This window comes from Macaca mulatta, chromosome 2 (genome assembly GCF_049350105.2).
Source record: "Macaca mulatta isolate MMU2019108-1 chromosome 2, T2T-MMU8v2.0, whole genome shotgun sequence".
Classification (NCBI taxonomy): domain Eukaryota; kingdom Metazoa; phylum Chordata; class Mammalia; order Primates; family Cercopithecidae; genus Macaca; species Macaca mulatta.
In genome coordinates, this window is record NC_133407.1 from 158,646,909 (window position 1) to 158,662,462 (window position 15,554).

Consider the following 15,554-nt stretch of genomic DNA (forward strand, 5'->3'; position numbering starts at 1 on the left):
CATCCTCATTTTGCTGGAATACATACTTTAGTATCTTCCTTGGAAACAATATGGGGGAAGTAAATTTTCTGAACTCTTATCTGAAGGAGCTCTGTCACCCAGGCTGGAGTGAGTGGCATGATCTCCGCTCACTGCAACTTCTACCTCCTGGGCTCAAGTGATCCTCCCACCACAGCCTCCCAAGTAGCTGGGATTACAGGCATGCACCACCACACCTGCCTAATTTTTGCATTTTTAGTAGAGACAGAGTTTCACTACGTTGGTCAGGCTGGTCTTGAACTCCTGACCTCATAAGATCTGCCTGCCTTGGCCTCCCAGAATGCTGGGATTACAGGTGTGAGCCATTACACCCGGCCTCAAGTGATCCTTCTGCATTGACCTCCCAAAGCGCCGGGAGTACAGGCATGAACCACCATGCCTGGCCCTTAAATCTATTACATTTTTAATTTTAGTGATCATATTTTTAATTTCCAAAAGTTCTTTCTTGTTCTTGGATTTTTTTTTTTTCACAGCACCTTGTTTTATAGATAGAATATATAGAATATTCTTCTTGGATGTATTTGGAGCTACTAATCAGTGTTTTCTTCCAAATTCTCTCTGTATCCTGATTTATATGTTTCTTCCAGCCTGGGTTGTTCTGTTTCTATTTATGCATGTATTTATTTATTTGTTGCTGGTTTTCCTCACACATTGGGCGACCTTGGTTGTGGGCGTGGATTTCCCTGGCTGCCATGCGTTTAGGTCTGTCTCCCTGCTGGGGCCCTATCTTGATGAGAAGTTTGTGAGTGCTGTTGATTCTTGAGCAGGGCTTCATTTGGGGTGCAAACGTCCAGCCCTGGTTTTCCTCGGTGTATTCAGATCTTGTAGAGAAGCATTCCGAGGCTTGCTTTCTTTCTCTTTTCCTCTGTGTTATGTTCTCCATTTTCTGTTCTATGTTCCAGACATTTATGTGAACCTTTCATCTACTTAGGGTCCCCTCCCAACTTCTCTTTACTTACAGGAATTTATCCACTTTCCCCTTTACTATGCTTTCTTTTTTTTTGAGATGGAGTCTTGCTCTGTCGCCCAGACTAGAGTGCAGTGGCGCCATCTCGGCTCACTGCAAGCTCCGCCTCCCGGGTTCACACCATTCTCCTGCCTCAGCCTCCCTAGTAGGCAGAACTACAGGTGCCCATCACTATGCCCGGCTAATTTTTTTGTATTTTTGGTAGAGACGGGATTTCACCATGTTAGCCAGGATGGTCTCAATCTCCTGACCTCGTGATCCGCCTGTCTTGGCCTCCCAAAGTGCTGGGATTACAGGCGTGATTTACTATGCTTTTTATAGGATCTTGGAGAGGAGGGAATGAGAGGAAAGAAAATGTGCCTAACATGCCGTTAAAACAACAACAACAACAACAACAAAACCTTAGAAGTTAGTTTTCACGTGTTTCAAAATGATCATTGTAGAAAAGTGAGAAAATATAAACAGTCAAATAAAAATGACCTGTTCTTTTATCACCCAGAAATTACATTGTTAATGTTTTAAAACATGTTCTTGTTCCTTTTTCTATATATTTTTATAACAATGGGATCATACCAGATGTGTTCTGTTTTCTAATATGCTTCTTAAAACTAAGCAAAAGCTTCTAAACATCTTTCCATGTCACAACATATCCCTTACAATATTCTGAGACCTAGTATTTATTGAAAGCTATATCACTTATTTAGCCCATCCTCTATTTTTAGATGTTAGGTTGTTTCTAATTTCCACTATTCTAAACAAGCATTTATAAAAATGTTGGGCTAAATCTTCCCTCATAGCCTTGACTACCTACTTTGGGTAAAGTCCTCATAACGGAGTTGCTGGGTGACAGTATATGCACCCCCATCCACGGGCCAGCATTCAGGGTTCTCTCTGAAATACACTCCCCTACTTTCACTTTCTGGTTCCAAACTGTCACTTCACTGCCCTTCACTTGGATTCTGTGAAGCATTATGGCAGAGACATTGAGAGCATAATTTTCAGAGTCAGACAGACCAGGGTTGAATCTTAGCTTTGCCACTTATTAAATGTGTGACCTTAGACTGTTTTAATTAACCTCTTTGAGCACTTTTCTATAATATGAGGAAATAATTCTACTTTTCTGATGAGGTTGTTATGAGAATTAAACAGGATAAAAAAGTGCCTGTAAAGCACTTGACACAAGCCCAGGCAGGTTGAAAGTGTTCGCAAATCATGGTGTTGGATTCATTCCCGTCCCTAAGCCTGTTCAAATCCCTCTTTCAAGGCCACATTCAAGCTGCACCCCCTCTACGGGGCTTTCCTGACCAGGGCAGCCCATCACACTGAGTTGTTATGGCACTTGTGGGCTGGATCCTCATCCGATGTTCAGAACACCCTGTCTTGTTGTTTTCATATATTTGTTTGTAAGGGAAGAGGCAACACCCCCACCTCACCATGCAGCACAGTGCTGTGGGTCCCTTATGGATTCTTTCATTGTCATTAGTGTTCTTGCAGAAGAGAGGTGATGATGAAAAGGAGCTTGTGACTCCATGTCAGTGGCATCAGGATTGGTTTTTCTGGAGTTTATTTCAAACCCTTTGGTAGCTCAGGGGCTTGGAGGATGGTACCTGACCCCAAGGACACAGGAAGCTCCCATGGAATCAGCGGGCAGCAGAGGGAGGGAAAGCCACTGAGCAGGAGGCTGCCAGACCTTTGTAACGCCGAGCCTCTCCAGGGCATTGTCCCAGCTCAGCACGTAGCGCAGGACCTCTGTGCGCCTTGCAAGCCGCTTTCCTCCCCCTGGTTGCTTTGCGCTGAGCGGTAGGATGCTTTTGGAGCCGGGAGGGCTTTCCTCCTGAGTCTCCTCCAACCCACAAAGGTCCCTTTCACGCCACAGGGATGCCTCCCTAGTTGCCAGGGGAGATGGAAAAGCAGCCTGTGCACAGAGCTGCAGCTGGAGGGCTTGCTGTGGGACAGCTTCCAGGAGAGGGTCCGGGAGGAGAGGAAGGGGCAGCCCTGGGGAAGGTGATGCATGGAGAAGGCTGCTCACCCCATTCCCCATCTGGGTGTCTTTCAGGAGTCATGGCCGGTTTCAACATGGGGGGCGACCTCAGGGAGCCTGCCGCCAGCATCCCCCTGGGCTCCCTGGCAGCTGTTGGCATCTCGTAAGTTCCCCTCATGGCAATCAGTCCGAGCTGGAGAGTGGGAGAGAGAACCCCAGGCAGAAGAGGGATTGCCCCTTTTGTTCTGAGAGTGCCCCGACTGTGACCAATCTATTTCGTATTCCGATCCTTCTTTTAACACTCGGTGGGCTGGAAAATTCACGTCTGGTGGGTTCAGACACTGCCCTTTCATGCACCCTGCCTGGGAATGCTGCCGAGGAGGAGTGTCAGGACCCAGATCACAGATCAAATCCTTTCTTTCCTTTCCTCGGCCTCCCGCCCCCGTCCCTCCTCAACCTCCATTTTGAACTTGGGGACTTTTTTAACCACCAAGTTTCCAGGATCCCTGAAGGGAGCATAAAGATGAAGAGTTTTGCAGTCAGACAAATTCTGGTTTGCCTCTCAGCTCTGCCGTTGATTGGCTGCGTGACTTTGGATGATTTACTGAGTTCTCTGAGCCTCCATTTCCTTTCCTGTGAAATGGGGATGATGACAGTATATGTGCTTCATAGACTGTGGGGGAGAGAGTAGAAGGCACACAGTGGAAGCTTAGCACCCAGCTCTCCTTCTTCCCCCAGTGAGCCTCCCTTCCTACTCCCCCAGGCCATCAGGCCTCTGGGGTTTTAGTTCACACTGTGCCACCCACACAAGCAGGCTGGGTGACTTTGGGTCTGTTTCTGACTTTTTAGAATATTGTTTCTCTCTGTACCACAGGAAGAACCTTCTCTGCCCTTCATTGGGTGGGTGTGAAGAGGCAATGAGATCAGAGACCAGAGACAATGACTTGAGAAGTTAAAAGGGCCTGTGTTATTGTAACCACAGTATTTAGAAAATATTAATGTATCTGTTTCACAAACACTGAATTTGCTCTTAGCTTATTGCAGTGACACCTTTGCTATCAGCCTGGAATACAGCATCAGGGTATTTTGTGCAAAACAAGGCCATACCATTGGGAAGAAAATGAAGACAACAGAGATAGAATTGAGTGTTGGGAAGGAAATAAAAGAAAGAGGCTTCTGTATGAGGACCCTGTCTTGTTTCTGGTCCCAGCTGGGAGGTTCCAGGATGAACCCTTGGCCCATCGTCTTGCTACCCAGATGGGAGTGAGGAGACCACAGGAACCTGGGTCTTGTTCAAGGTTACAGGGCATCTTGGGGACAGAGCCAGGCCTCTGCTCCTGCCTTTTGACTTTAGTTTCCCTCTTTATTATCTGATCTAAAGATAACAGACCAGCAGGACTTAGAGGCCTGAAGGATCATCAGCCTGTTCTTTTGCTGGAGGAGGCTGGGATGTGAGGCTGCGGGGCAGCCCTGGCCTGAATCCTGACAACCTAGAGGCAACTGGGCCTCCCGCTTCCCTACTCAGAATGCTCGTTGTGTAGTTTTCTTTTTTAATGTAAGAAAGAGAAAAAACAGTGCTCACTTCAGCAATACATATACTAAAATTAAAACAATACAGAGATTTGTGTGGCCCGTGTGCAAGGATGACATGCAAATTCATGAAGCATTCCATATTTTTATATACGTTTAAAAGTAAAAAAATAAACAAAACAATGGTACTCCTTTTTTGGTAAGAAATATGCCAGAAGAGAAATAGTACAAAAAGTGTCCTCCCAAGCCAGCTGGGGAAGCTTCATGACTGGCCTTTCTCTCATTCTGAGACAGGTTCCCTTTGGAAACAGAAGGTTGAGTCGGGGGACTGGATGGGGCTGGGTGAGGTGAGTGGGGGGCAGCTCTGTTCTGCTCTTGGGTTTTCAGGTGGTTTCTGTACATTGTCTTCGTTTTCCTCCTGGGCGCCATCTGCACGCGAGAGGCCCTTCGCTATGACTTCCTGATAGCGGAAAAGGTGAGTAAGGCTTGCGCTCCTCGAAGGGCTCAGTCTGCTGGAGTCATTTGTTTGTTTTCACCAACAAATGGCCACCTTCCCCTTGCAGTACTGTCTGGGAATCCATATAGTTGTTTAAAAATTTAATTATTTTTTGAGACAGGGTCTCACTTTGTTGCCCAGGCTGGTGTGCAGTGTTGCAATCTCAGCTCACTGTAGCCTCAACCTTCCAGGTGCAAGCAATTCTCCTGTCTCAGACTCCCAGGTAGCTGGGACTACAGGGGCATGCCATCATGCTGGGCTAATTTGTTTTTAATTTTTTGGTAGAGATGAGGTCTCACTGTGTTGCCCAGCCTGGTCATAAACACCTGGCCTCAAGTGATCCTCCCGCCTTGGCCTCCCAAAGTGCTGGGATTACAGGCTTGAGCCACCGCGCCCAGCCTCCCTATAGTCTCTAGCCCAGGAATGAAGTGTTGGGTTGTGATGGGGAAGAGAGATGGTGGAAAAGGTACAGGCTCTGCTTAGGGATTTCGAGAAACAGATAACGATGCCCAGAGAGATTCACAAACATGAGGGGCTAGATAATGGTGACATCTCTTCCTGTCAAAAATCAGGACAGAAACAGAAGAATTTGTTCACCCCAAATTCCCAGCTAAGCAAGTGCCTCACTTTTGCTAATAGCTTCACCTTGCATGATGAATAGAATGTGCTGTTCAGAAGTGGCAAGTGGAGAAGGAGGCTGGGAACAGACAGAGGTGGAGGGAGAGGGAGGAAGCCCAGCGCCAGGGTGAGGGCCAAGGCCCTCCTTGTCTCTGAGGTCCTTGACCCCTTTTGCTTTCCTGAGAATCTCAGACACTGCGGGTTGATTTGGCTGCAACATCTTTGTTTCTAGAGTCCGCACCCTGCCAGGAGAGGATTAATGAATTCCTGGCGTTCCTCCGTTAGCAGGCTGGAGGTCATGTGACATCAAGGACATTTATTTGGCATCCTAGAATCCACATAAGATTTCCAGATATTTTTCTGGAAATCCCCAAAAACTCCTACCCTCCTTTAAGTTCTTGGAGAAAAAGTAGACCCTGAGATTCCCATCATTTTTCGGAGAAATGTAGTTGGTTAGGGAGTTTTTCTGTTAACTCCTGAGTATCGCTGCTTATATTTTATGTATTTTTAAATTTAACTTAATATTTTAACTTTTTAAAGACAGGGTCTCACTCTGTCACCCAGGCTAGAGTACAGTGACATGAACATGGCTCATTAGAGCATCAACTTCCAGGGCTCAAGTGATTCTCCCACCTCAGCCCCCCAAGTAGCCAGGACTACAGACATGCACCACTACACCTAGCTAATTTTTTTTTTCAATTTTTTTGTAGAGACAGGGTTTTACCATGTTGCCCAGGCTGGTCTCAAACTCCTGGCTTTAAGTGATCCTCCCACGTCAGCCTTCCAAAGTGCTGGGGTTACAGGCGTGAGCCCCTGTGTTTGAGGATGGAGTACCATTTTCTCTTGGTGTGAGGCTTTGCACAGCAGCCCTGCTGATCTTCGTGGAGGGCCAGTGCCTGGGGCAACCTGGGCCAGGAAACTCTGAATTTTCTTTTGAGAGATACGTTTGAGCTTGGTTTTCACATTAGCACAGGTTTCTTTTTAAGGCTTGTAGGCACCCCTGCAAAGGTGATTATTTGTTTTCAAGAGTTTTGACCTTAGTATAAAAGCAGGTTTTTTGAAAGGCGGTGCAGTTCAGGTAGTGAGAGAACTGATACCCACCTTTCAGCACCCAAGGTCACAGACCCCCAGGCGGCAAGGTGTGCTCTCGAGGCAGGAGTCTATAGCCCTCCTTTGTATCTACATGCACGCTTCCGTCTGGAGTTTCACTCCCAAGAGCCTGTTCTCTAGCTGCGGAATGAAAAGCTTGGCTGCATGACAGGAATTGAAGGCCTGAGGGAGCAGCCTGGGTGAGGCTGGTTTAACCGGGGGAAATGCTTCCTGCTCGTCTGCAGCTTGCCAGTGGCTGGCCAGCTCTGCCTGCTTCTAAAGTTCCTTTCTCGTGCTTTCCTTCACAGAGGTCCTTCCACCCTTTAGAGACTCTGATCTGATTATCCCCTGGGCCGCGGCTCCTCCTTCCTCTCCTTCCCCTGCTTTTCAAGGGAATGCTCAGAGTAGGTATATGGGAGGACAGGCAGCTTTGTATCTAAGGCCACAAACAGCACTAGGGTAAAAACAGCCTAGAGACAGCATCTGAGAGCCTTTGTGGGTGGAAATTCCACACCTAATAATAGGCACACGAACCGGGGAAGCGTCCTTTGGAATGCCACCTATCCCGACAGTGAGCAGGTAGGCAAGCACTTAGCCAGCTGGGGGCACCTGCGGCACCAGGCCTAGCAATGACACTTGGGAATGTCATTATGCACACACTGGGATGGAAGGTGGAGATGTAGTTTTTGGAGAGGACAAGAAACCGTTCCCTGGAATAGGCCATTGTAAAGCCTATAAAGGAACAAAGCTACTGCTCTTGGTTCTCAGTAGAAATGGGCAGGTGCAGCAAGTCAGTGAGCTGTGATGGAACCGACCCTGATGACTTCAAAATAGCAGCACCTGGGTCTTCTGGTTCCCACTACCCACTCCCTAAAGGGGACCACACAGGAGTTTCCTCCCACACCTTTTGTGCTTTCCTGCTCCCTGGTGTCGCTCCTTGGGACTGACTCCGCTGCCGCTGCAGGAGCAGGTACCATGCTCAGGCGGTAGATTGGGCCACAGATGTTTTTACTGGCAGTGGCTGGAGAAGGGGAGGGTGCAACCTACACTGCTTGGGAGGTGCAAGTGCAGTCTCTTTACCTTGGTCACTTGATACAACCTGCCACCCTGATAACCTATTCACCTCAGCTTCCTGTCTTACCTGTGGCTTCAGTTCTGAGCCAGCGCATCTCTGAACTTTCCTGGGCCTGAAGAAAGGCCTCTTCTGTATGTGTGCCCCGTGCATTACCTCTGGACACTGAGACAGGGCGGGTCTCTGACCTACTCTCCTTGGCGCTCGTTCACACGCTGCTCCCCAACGCACTCCTCTCTCTCTCGGGGGCTTTCTGCCAGAACAATTATCTTCAATGGCTGCAGGCTGCCCGGGATTCCTTTCTACTGATTTGCAGCTGGTCAGTTAATCTGTTTCTGTCTGGGTTTCCTACAGCTTCTCTGATCTATTTCTAATTATTTGGCTTCTCAAATCAGTTTCTCTAAGAAGCGTCTTTTTACTTTTTCTTTTTTTTTTGAGACGGAGTTTCGCTCTTGTTGACCAAGTTGGAGTGCAATGGCATGATCTCGGCTCACTGCAACCTCCACCTCCCGGGTTCAAGCGATTCTCTGTCCTCAGCCCCCCAAGTAGCTGGGATTACAGGCACATGCCACCATGCCTGGTTAATTTTTTGTATTTTTAGTAGAAACGGGGTTTCACCATGTTAGCCAGGCTGGTCTCGAACTCCTGACCTCAGGTGATCCGCCTGCCTCAGCCTCCCAAAGTGCTGGGATTACAAGGGTGAGCCACTGTGCCTGGCCACATCTTTTTACTTTTTATCCCAACCACAGAGGAATTTTCTCCCAGCTCTCAGGTGTATGTGCATTCTTAAAAGTCTTGTATACAGTGGTGGCTCTGAGATAGCCCATGAAAGCACGTAGTAGGTGCTAATTATAATACATTTTACCTGGCACATAGCAGGTGCTAATTAAATTTTAACTCCCTTCCACACTCCTTATGGGCATACCCTTACAGATCAAAACATTTATTTTAGGAACACATTTTCTCCCCACAAATCCACCATATTTAATAGGAAAAGCCAAAATAGTCAATCTCAGTATTATTTAGTTAGAAAAGGAATTGTATAAACCACAGTGTTAGTTGGGGTGAAATAGATTAAATGTTTCAAGATAAACTTGTATACAGTCCAGGAAACAGATGTTTATTACAAATAAAAAAGACCAAATATCTTAGGAGTCCTGGGGCTTGCTAACTAGCAAAATAAGAGCAATCTAAGAAGGAAAAATATCCCAAAAGTATTGTTGTTAAGACTAGGGAATCTGGCCAGCTCATGCCTGTAATCCCAGCACTTTGGGAGGCCGTGGTGGGCAGATCACTTGAGGTCAGGAGTTCAAGACCAGCCTGGCCAACACAGTGAAACCCCATCTCTACCAAAAAATACAAAAATAAGCCAGGCATGGTGGTGCATGCCTGTAGTCCTAGCTACTCAAGAGGCTGAGGCAAGAGAATCGCTAGAACCCGGGAAGTGGAGGTTGTAGTGAGCCAAGATTGTGTCACTGAACACCAGCCTGGGCAATAGTACAAGACTCTGTTTAAAAAAAAACAAAAAGCCTAAAAAACTGGGTAATCCCACAGAGCAAACTCTGATTCCTGGATTTAATAGTCATGGTTTCACATATTCATGAGGGACCTTGGAAGCTCATGACACAAGCTGTACAGGGAAGATGGGGATGGGACAGCGCTGGTGACTAGGGAGTGAGTCCTAGTGGGCCACTCAGCACCTGGGAGTGGGTCAGCCTGAGTGTCCTCTGCCCTCCATCGTGGACACAGTCCTGCCTCTCAGGAAGGGAAGCAGACTAGGTCTCATTATGGAAAATGGCTTTCAAGTGAGAGGTAAAACTGAAAATGGCTTTCAAGTGAGATGTTGATCAGTTCGTGGAGCGTGGAGAGTGCTAGGAAAGTCATGACTGTGGAAATGAGACGTGGGAGGAAAAAACCAAAGCGTTGTTGAGACACGGCCTTATTAATACACTTGGGATTGTAAAGGTTTTTAGGGTGCGCTCCTCAGTGATGTCAGGGGCCACCGGAATTAGATGAGACAGAATGAGCCCCGTGCAAATGACTTTAAATCCTGTCCTTCAAGAGAAGAGAGCAGCCAATGAATGAGTGGAGTCCCTCAATGACCAAAGCTCAAGTGGGAGCTGGGAGAAAATACTAAGAGCAGAGAGATGGAAGTAATTATTTTAATCAGTAGTTACTGAAGAGAGAAATCAGGGTAGTTCGCACCCCATGTAATATTTTGGAAAGCTTTGAGGGGGATGGCTCAAACAGGTGTATGCCGGAAAAGAATCACTTTTTATTTAAAAAGAACTGTTGACACACCTCTACACAAATAAATCCTCACTTCCACCTCCACTGGCACATTTAGCAAATTTTCAGTCTGATACGAATAGAGAAAGCAATTAGGTTCTTTTAGGGCTGGGAGCAGAGCTGTGTGGTTCACTGTTGTGTCTATAAGCCTTGCGCTGCCTAGCACTGTGCCAGGAACATAACCTGTCCTTGGGAAATGCTTCCTAAATGGGTGGATGGATGGATGACAAATGAAAGAAAGAGATAGGATTTAGGCAGGAGAGATGGAATGAAGTTTTTATAATTTGTCTAGATGTGGGGACCTACATTTCATATATTATTCAGAAAATAGACTGAATAATATTTTTGTATTTTTTAAAAGTGGTAAGTGAACAGATCATTCTACACGATCGACAAACTGGACATAAACAAGTTGCTTTACTTGGCCCTGTCTGACCCCAGCTCTTAGGGCTCTGGAGGAATCCCAGGGTGTGTCTGTGGGAAGGCTGGCCAAAGACGGAAGCCACCATATCGTGTACTCATGGTGCCAGGGGCTCAACCTAGTTCCTGAAGTCAGTCCAACTCTAGGAGTATGACAGGCTGGAGCATTCCCACTCATTCCTGCTCTGAGTAAATAGACAGGCTTTAAATGACAAAGAGTTGTAAAAATTCAAATATACATAACCTTTTAGGTAAGAAGCAGTGAAATTTCTGCAAAGAGATGCCACACCTGACTCTCCCAAAGAATTTTTTGAGGGGAGAATGCAATGGCTACAATGTGTTGTGTCCAGGGGTTCGCCACATTGGCTGCATATTAGAATCACCTGGGGCCGGGGGGCTTTCTTAACATCAACCACGTCTGTGTCTCACTCTACACTAATTAAATCAGAATCTCTGGGTGATTCTTATGTTTAGCCAGAGTGGGGAATTATTGACTTAACTTTTCAAAAGGCTCTTTCTTGATAAAATTTCATCATAGAATCTGTTTTTTTAAAAACCAGTCAACATAGGATGCATTTGGTAGAGAAGACAGAAATAAAGGTTATAGATGAATGATCACATCTCAGAATGGATTGAGGATTGATAATGGACCCAGCTTATCTAACAGTTTTGTAAGGCACCTAGGGCTCGATGACAGCAAAGTCGTGAAGCTGCATGAATTCAGCTGCTGAACTCTGCTTGCCTGATTCTGCATGAGCTGCTGGGGGAAGGGGGCCAGGATTCATGATACAGCTCTACCCGTGAGGCGCTCAGGGTGCTGGCAGGATAAGCCATGAACATAACTATCCCACAGGATGGAAAGTAACAAAATGCCATCAGATCACACAAAGTGATGGAAACACTAGATGACATTGATTTTCTGTAGTAATAAAACGGTGAGTAGGGTGGGTAGGACAAACCCAAGAAACCTGTGACATTGAAAAAAGAGACAGGCGAGATTCTTTGGGGATAAGAGAGATGATAAAGATAGGGGAAAGGAATCAACACTGAATTAAAGACAAGGTGGGCTCCGTAGTGGACCTTAGTCTTGTTCATCAAGCCTCTGACCTTCCTGACCATTTGGGGGTTATTCTACCAATTGTCTTGAAGGGAGGGAGTGCCCCTATTCTGTGTAATAGCAACCCAATGGACCAGACCTCTCTTGTCTGTCCCTTTGCAGCCCTGGTAGGGCACATGACCTACACTAGGCCATTGCGTGCTCCCATTGTAACCAACGAAGCAAAGATAAAGAGCTGGTGAGAATCCATCCACAGGGCAGCAGGTGTGCAGCAGCATCCTGGCCAAGCTGTTCCTGGGGAAGAGGCTGGGTATGCCTCCAGGCTTGGTCCTGCCCTTTTCTGAGCCTCATCCTTTAGCCTCCTGATGATTCTACAAACTGCCAGTGTCCTACAAATATATTCTTTTTTTAAGAAAAGTATTTTTTTCCCAATCAACTGTCCTGACTGATTCATCAGTCAGTCAAATTATTCCAGTGATAATTTATGAGCCAGGAAAGAAGTCTAGCTAGTGGCTTGTGTTCAGTGTAGCTTGATGACACGAATCCGGTGCTTTGCTGACACAAGGAAGTAAAAAATGGGGCAAGGAGAGCCTTCATCAAGAAGGGTGTAAGTGACAAAGCTGAATATTAACTCTAACCTATCTGTAAGCATTGGACACATGAGTACTCGGAATGTACAGTTCTGGCCACTGTGCCTAAAGTAAAGTAGAATGGAGAGGGCACCTCAAATAAGAAAACAAAGGTGCTTCCCTATGGGTACAGATGAGGTCTGGCCCAGGAGGGTGAATTCATGAGTGAGAGCTTGGGACCTGGCTGCACACGGCAAGCAGTCATGCAGCCACCCAACCCCTTAGCACTTTTAGCACTGGGTTAGCTAGTAACATCTTAGACCCTGATCTTTTGTAAGTTGACACCAAGAAGAACAGCTGTGCCCTCTTATTCTATCTATTGTTGCCTTGTGGGTCATGGATCTCATTCATTCATTCGGCATTTATATTTCTGTGTTGGGCACCAATAATTCTAGGGTGAACAAGACAGAAGACCTGCTTAAATGAAGCCTCCAGATTAGTGGAGGGGTCACCATGATAGGTGCTGACCTAACGTCATGTTGGGGATGCTATGGAGCACTGAGAAGCGACTACTGTAGTCAGGGGAAGAGGGGATGGCCTCACAATGGAGGTGAGGTTGGTGCTGAGTTTTGTAGCACAATTAGGAGTTTAACAGACAATGAGTAGATTAGGGGGTGTGGACAGAGGCTTCCTACAGACAGAAAAATCATGCTGATCAGACTCTCAGTGTGCCAGGTGTGAAGCTAAAGAGGTCACAGACCATGAAGAGCCTTATATGTCAAGACAGGGGGAGCCTTTGATTTGTCTGCAACAGAGACATTGTGATTAGATTTGAGTTTAGAGAGGTCACTCCCGCAGAGGCTTAGGGGATGATTCAGAGTGAATCATCTGAATGGTTTAAACTCATCTTTAAGGGTGAGCTTAAAGGCAAGAGGCCAATGAGCATTATAGTTGGCCAGTTTGTTCTCAAAGTGTGGTCTCTGGGAACCTGTGGGGAATCCGAATTTCTAGGCCCCACCCCAAGCCTACTGAACCAGAAACTCTGAGGAGGGGGCCCAGAAATCTGTCTTTAGCAAGCACTGCTGCTGAGTCTGGCAGACGCTTCATTTGAGGACCGCTGTGCAGTCCATATGAAATGTGGTGGCGGATTCAGCTGAAACCATGGAATGAATGGGGGTGAGGCTGGAGATGTAGAAACTGTATCCCAGAGATCAGATCCAGAGGACTCAGTGGATGATTGCATGGGTGCAGGTGGGTGGGTGCTGGGGGAGTAGAAAGGCACAGGAGCAGGTTCTGGCACTGGCGAATGAAACCACTTCTCACACAGGTGTCCCTCGTGGGCTTCCTGTTCCTTTTGGGCTTATACATCTCGTCCCTGGCTTCCTGTATGGGAGGACTTTATGGAGCTCCCCGCATCCTGCAGTGCATTGCCCAGGAGAAAGTGATCCCTGCACTTGCCTGTCTGGGACAAGGGGTGAGTAATCCTCTTTTTTGTTTGTTTGTTTTTTGAAACATGTTTTGCTGCTAACCTGATTGTTGGCCCATCAGTTGGTTAAGCTTTTCTGATCAGAGCCTCTGGTCAATTTCTTTGGGGTGACACAGAAAATAATGCAGAGGTCATTTCTTTCAGCCGTGTCCTCCGGCTGGCTTAGGTTAGGGCTAAGTAGATGAAGCATGTTAAATGTCACAGCCACCCAGCCCCTTAGCACTTTTAGCACTGGGTTAGCTAACCAGTCCTAGTAACATCTTGGACCCTGAGCAGCATGAAAATGCAGTGCCCCATCCTTTAATAAAAATGAATTCAGGATCCTCCAGGTTTAGCATAGAAGAAAGCATGTTTTGGTCAGGAGGCGAGCTGGTCCTTGAAGCTCTAACTCTGCCCTCAAGGCTCACCTGCCCCTTGGGGGTTGCTGTTTGATGATTTCCCACACCTCTGGCCTCTATACTTCCTGTTAACCGTCAAGAACCAAACCTTAACTGATACCTAAAGGACAGCTCAGTTGAGTTAAGGCTGGGATGATTAAAATAGACATTCTAAAGCCCAGGGGAGGACCAAAGAGACATAAACAGAGAATCCCACTTCCCAATAATATGGTTTGCAAGCTATAGTTCATTTTTGTCTTGTTGAGGTACCACAGAGGGCCTCCCCACCCGCTTCCAATTTTCACCCTCCCCCTGGTTTAGGGAACACATCGTTGCAACTTATCCTTGATTTCTTCCTTTACCTTCCTTCAAAAATGCAGTTTGGTTTTGAACATTTTTCATTTGAGATCCTATTAGACATCCACTGGGAATGTTGTGTAGGCAGTTGGATATGTAAGCCTGGGTTTCAGGGGGAATGTTTTAGGCTGGAGATTCAAATTTGGAAGTTGTCAATATAATGCCGGTATTCAAAGCGTGAGTCTGGTTGAGCTCACCAAGGGAGGGAGTACAGACAGAGAAGAGGTCTGAGGATGGAGCCTGGGGCTGCTTTAAATGTGGAGTTCAGAGATGTGAAAAGCCAGCCATGGAAACCAAGAAGGAGCAGCCAGTGAAGAGGGAGGTCAGTCAGGAGAAGTGAGGTGAAGAAAGTGTTTCGAAGAGGAGGGCGTAGCCAGCTGGGTCAAAGAAGACAGGGACTGAGAAGTGACTGTTGCTTTTGGCTCAAGAACTATGTCAGTGACTGTGATGAAGAGCTCCTGGGAGTGGCAGCTAGCACCTGTTTTCCATTCCTGTCCGCCTGAAGGTCACCATAACCACCTTCATTAATAACATGTGTGTGTAATGTGTGTGCATGAACATTTGCTGATGTTTAGGGTCAGAATTCCCCTCCTCCAGCCACCAGTGATTCTGCTGTATCTTCCGGAATCTTCCTCTCCCTGGGAAGAATCAACTTTGCATCTCTTTGATTTTCTATGCTAGTACCAAAACCCAATGAAAGACAAAAGGAGAAAATCTTTGGGAAGCCAAAGTTCTACAATAATGCCCCATGTTCATAGTTATTCATACAGGCTGGGCGCGTTGGCTCACGCCTGTAATCCCAACACTTTGGGAGGCCGAGCTAGGCAGATTGCTTGAGCCCAGGAGTTTGTGACTGGCCTGGGCAATATAGCAAAACCATGTCTCTACAAAAAGCACAAAAATTAGCCATGCATGGTGGTGTACACCTGTAGTCCCAGCTATTCAAGATGCTGAGGTGGGAGGATGGCTTAAGCCCAGGAGGTGGAGGTTGCAATGAGCTGACATCACACCACTGCAGTCCAGCCTGGGCAACAAAGCCAGACCCTGTCTCAAAAAATAAAGTTACTAATGCAACTAATATCTGTGGAGCTTACTGCATATCAGTCTATGTGAAGCATTTCACATGCATGAACTCTGATCTCACAATAATCCCATGGCTAGGATACTATTATCTCAGTTTATAGATGAACAATCACATGGGGAGAAG

The 15,554-nt window shown here is 46.7% G+C and overlaps 1 protein-coding gene and 1 non-coding gene across 11 annotated transcripts in view; both read left to right on the forward strand.

Moving 5' to 3' along the window:
• SLC12A8 (solute carrier family 12 member 8) overlaps window positions 1-15,554 on the forward strand; it is a 130,917-nt gene that overhangs the window by 86,718 nt on the left and 28,645 nt on the right. For 7 of the 10 annotated variants that reach the window (XM_028844551.2, XM_077993736.1, XM_028844552.2 and 4 more), the window contains 3 exons: window positions 3,063-3,150; window positions 4,905-4,992; window positions 13,455-13,601. In XM_028844551.2, the coding sequence (XP_028700384.2) occupies window positions 3,063-3,150; window positions 4,905-4,992; window positions 13,455-13,601 (323 nt within the window). The remainder of the gene's footprint in view (window positions 1-3,062; window positions 3,151-4,904; window positions 4,993-13,454; window positions 13,602-15,554) is intronic. The other 3 variants (XM_077993739.1, XM_077993743.1, XM_077993741.1) reach the window with 2 other exon arrangements.
• On the forward strand, window positions 4,562-4,665 carry LOC114676520 (U6 spliceosomal RNA). Its single transcript, XR_003727588.1, has one exon. It is a non-coding gene; the product is annotated as a U6 spliceosomal RNA (small nuclear RNA).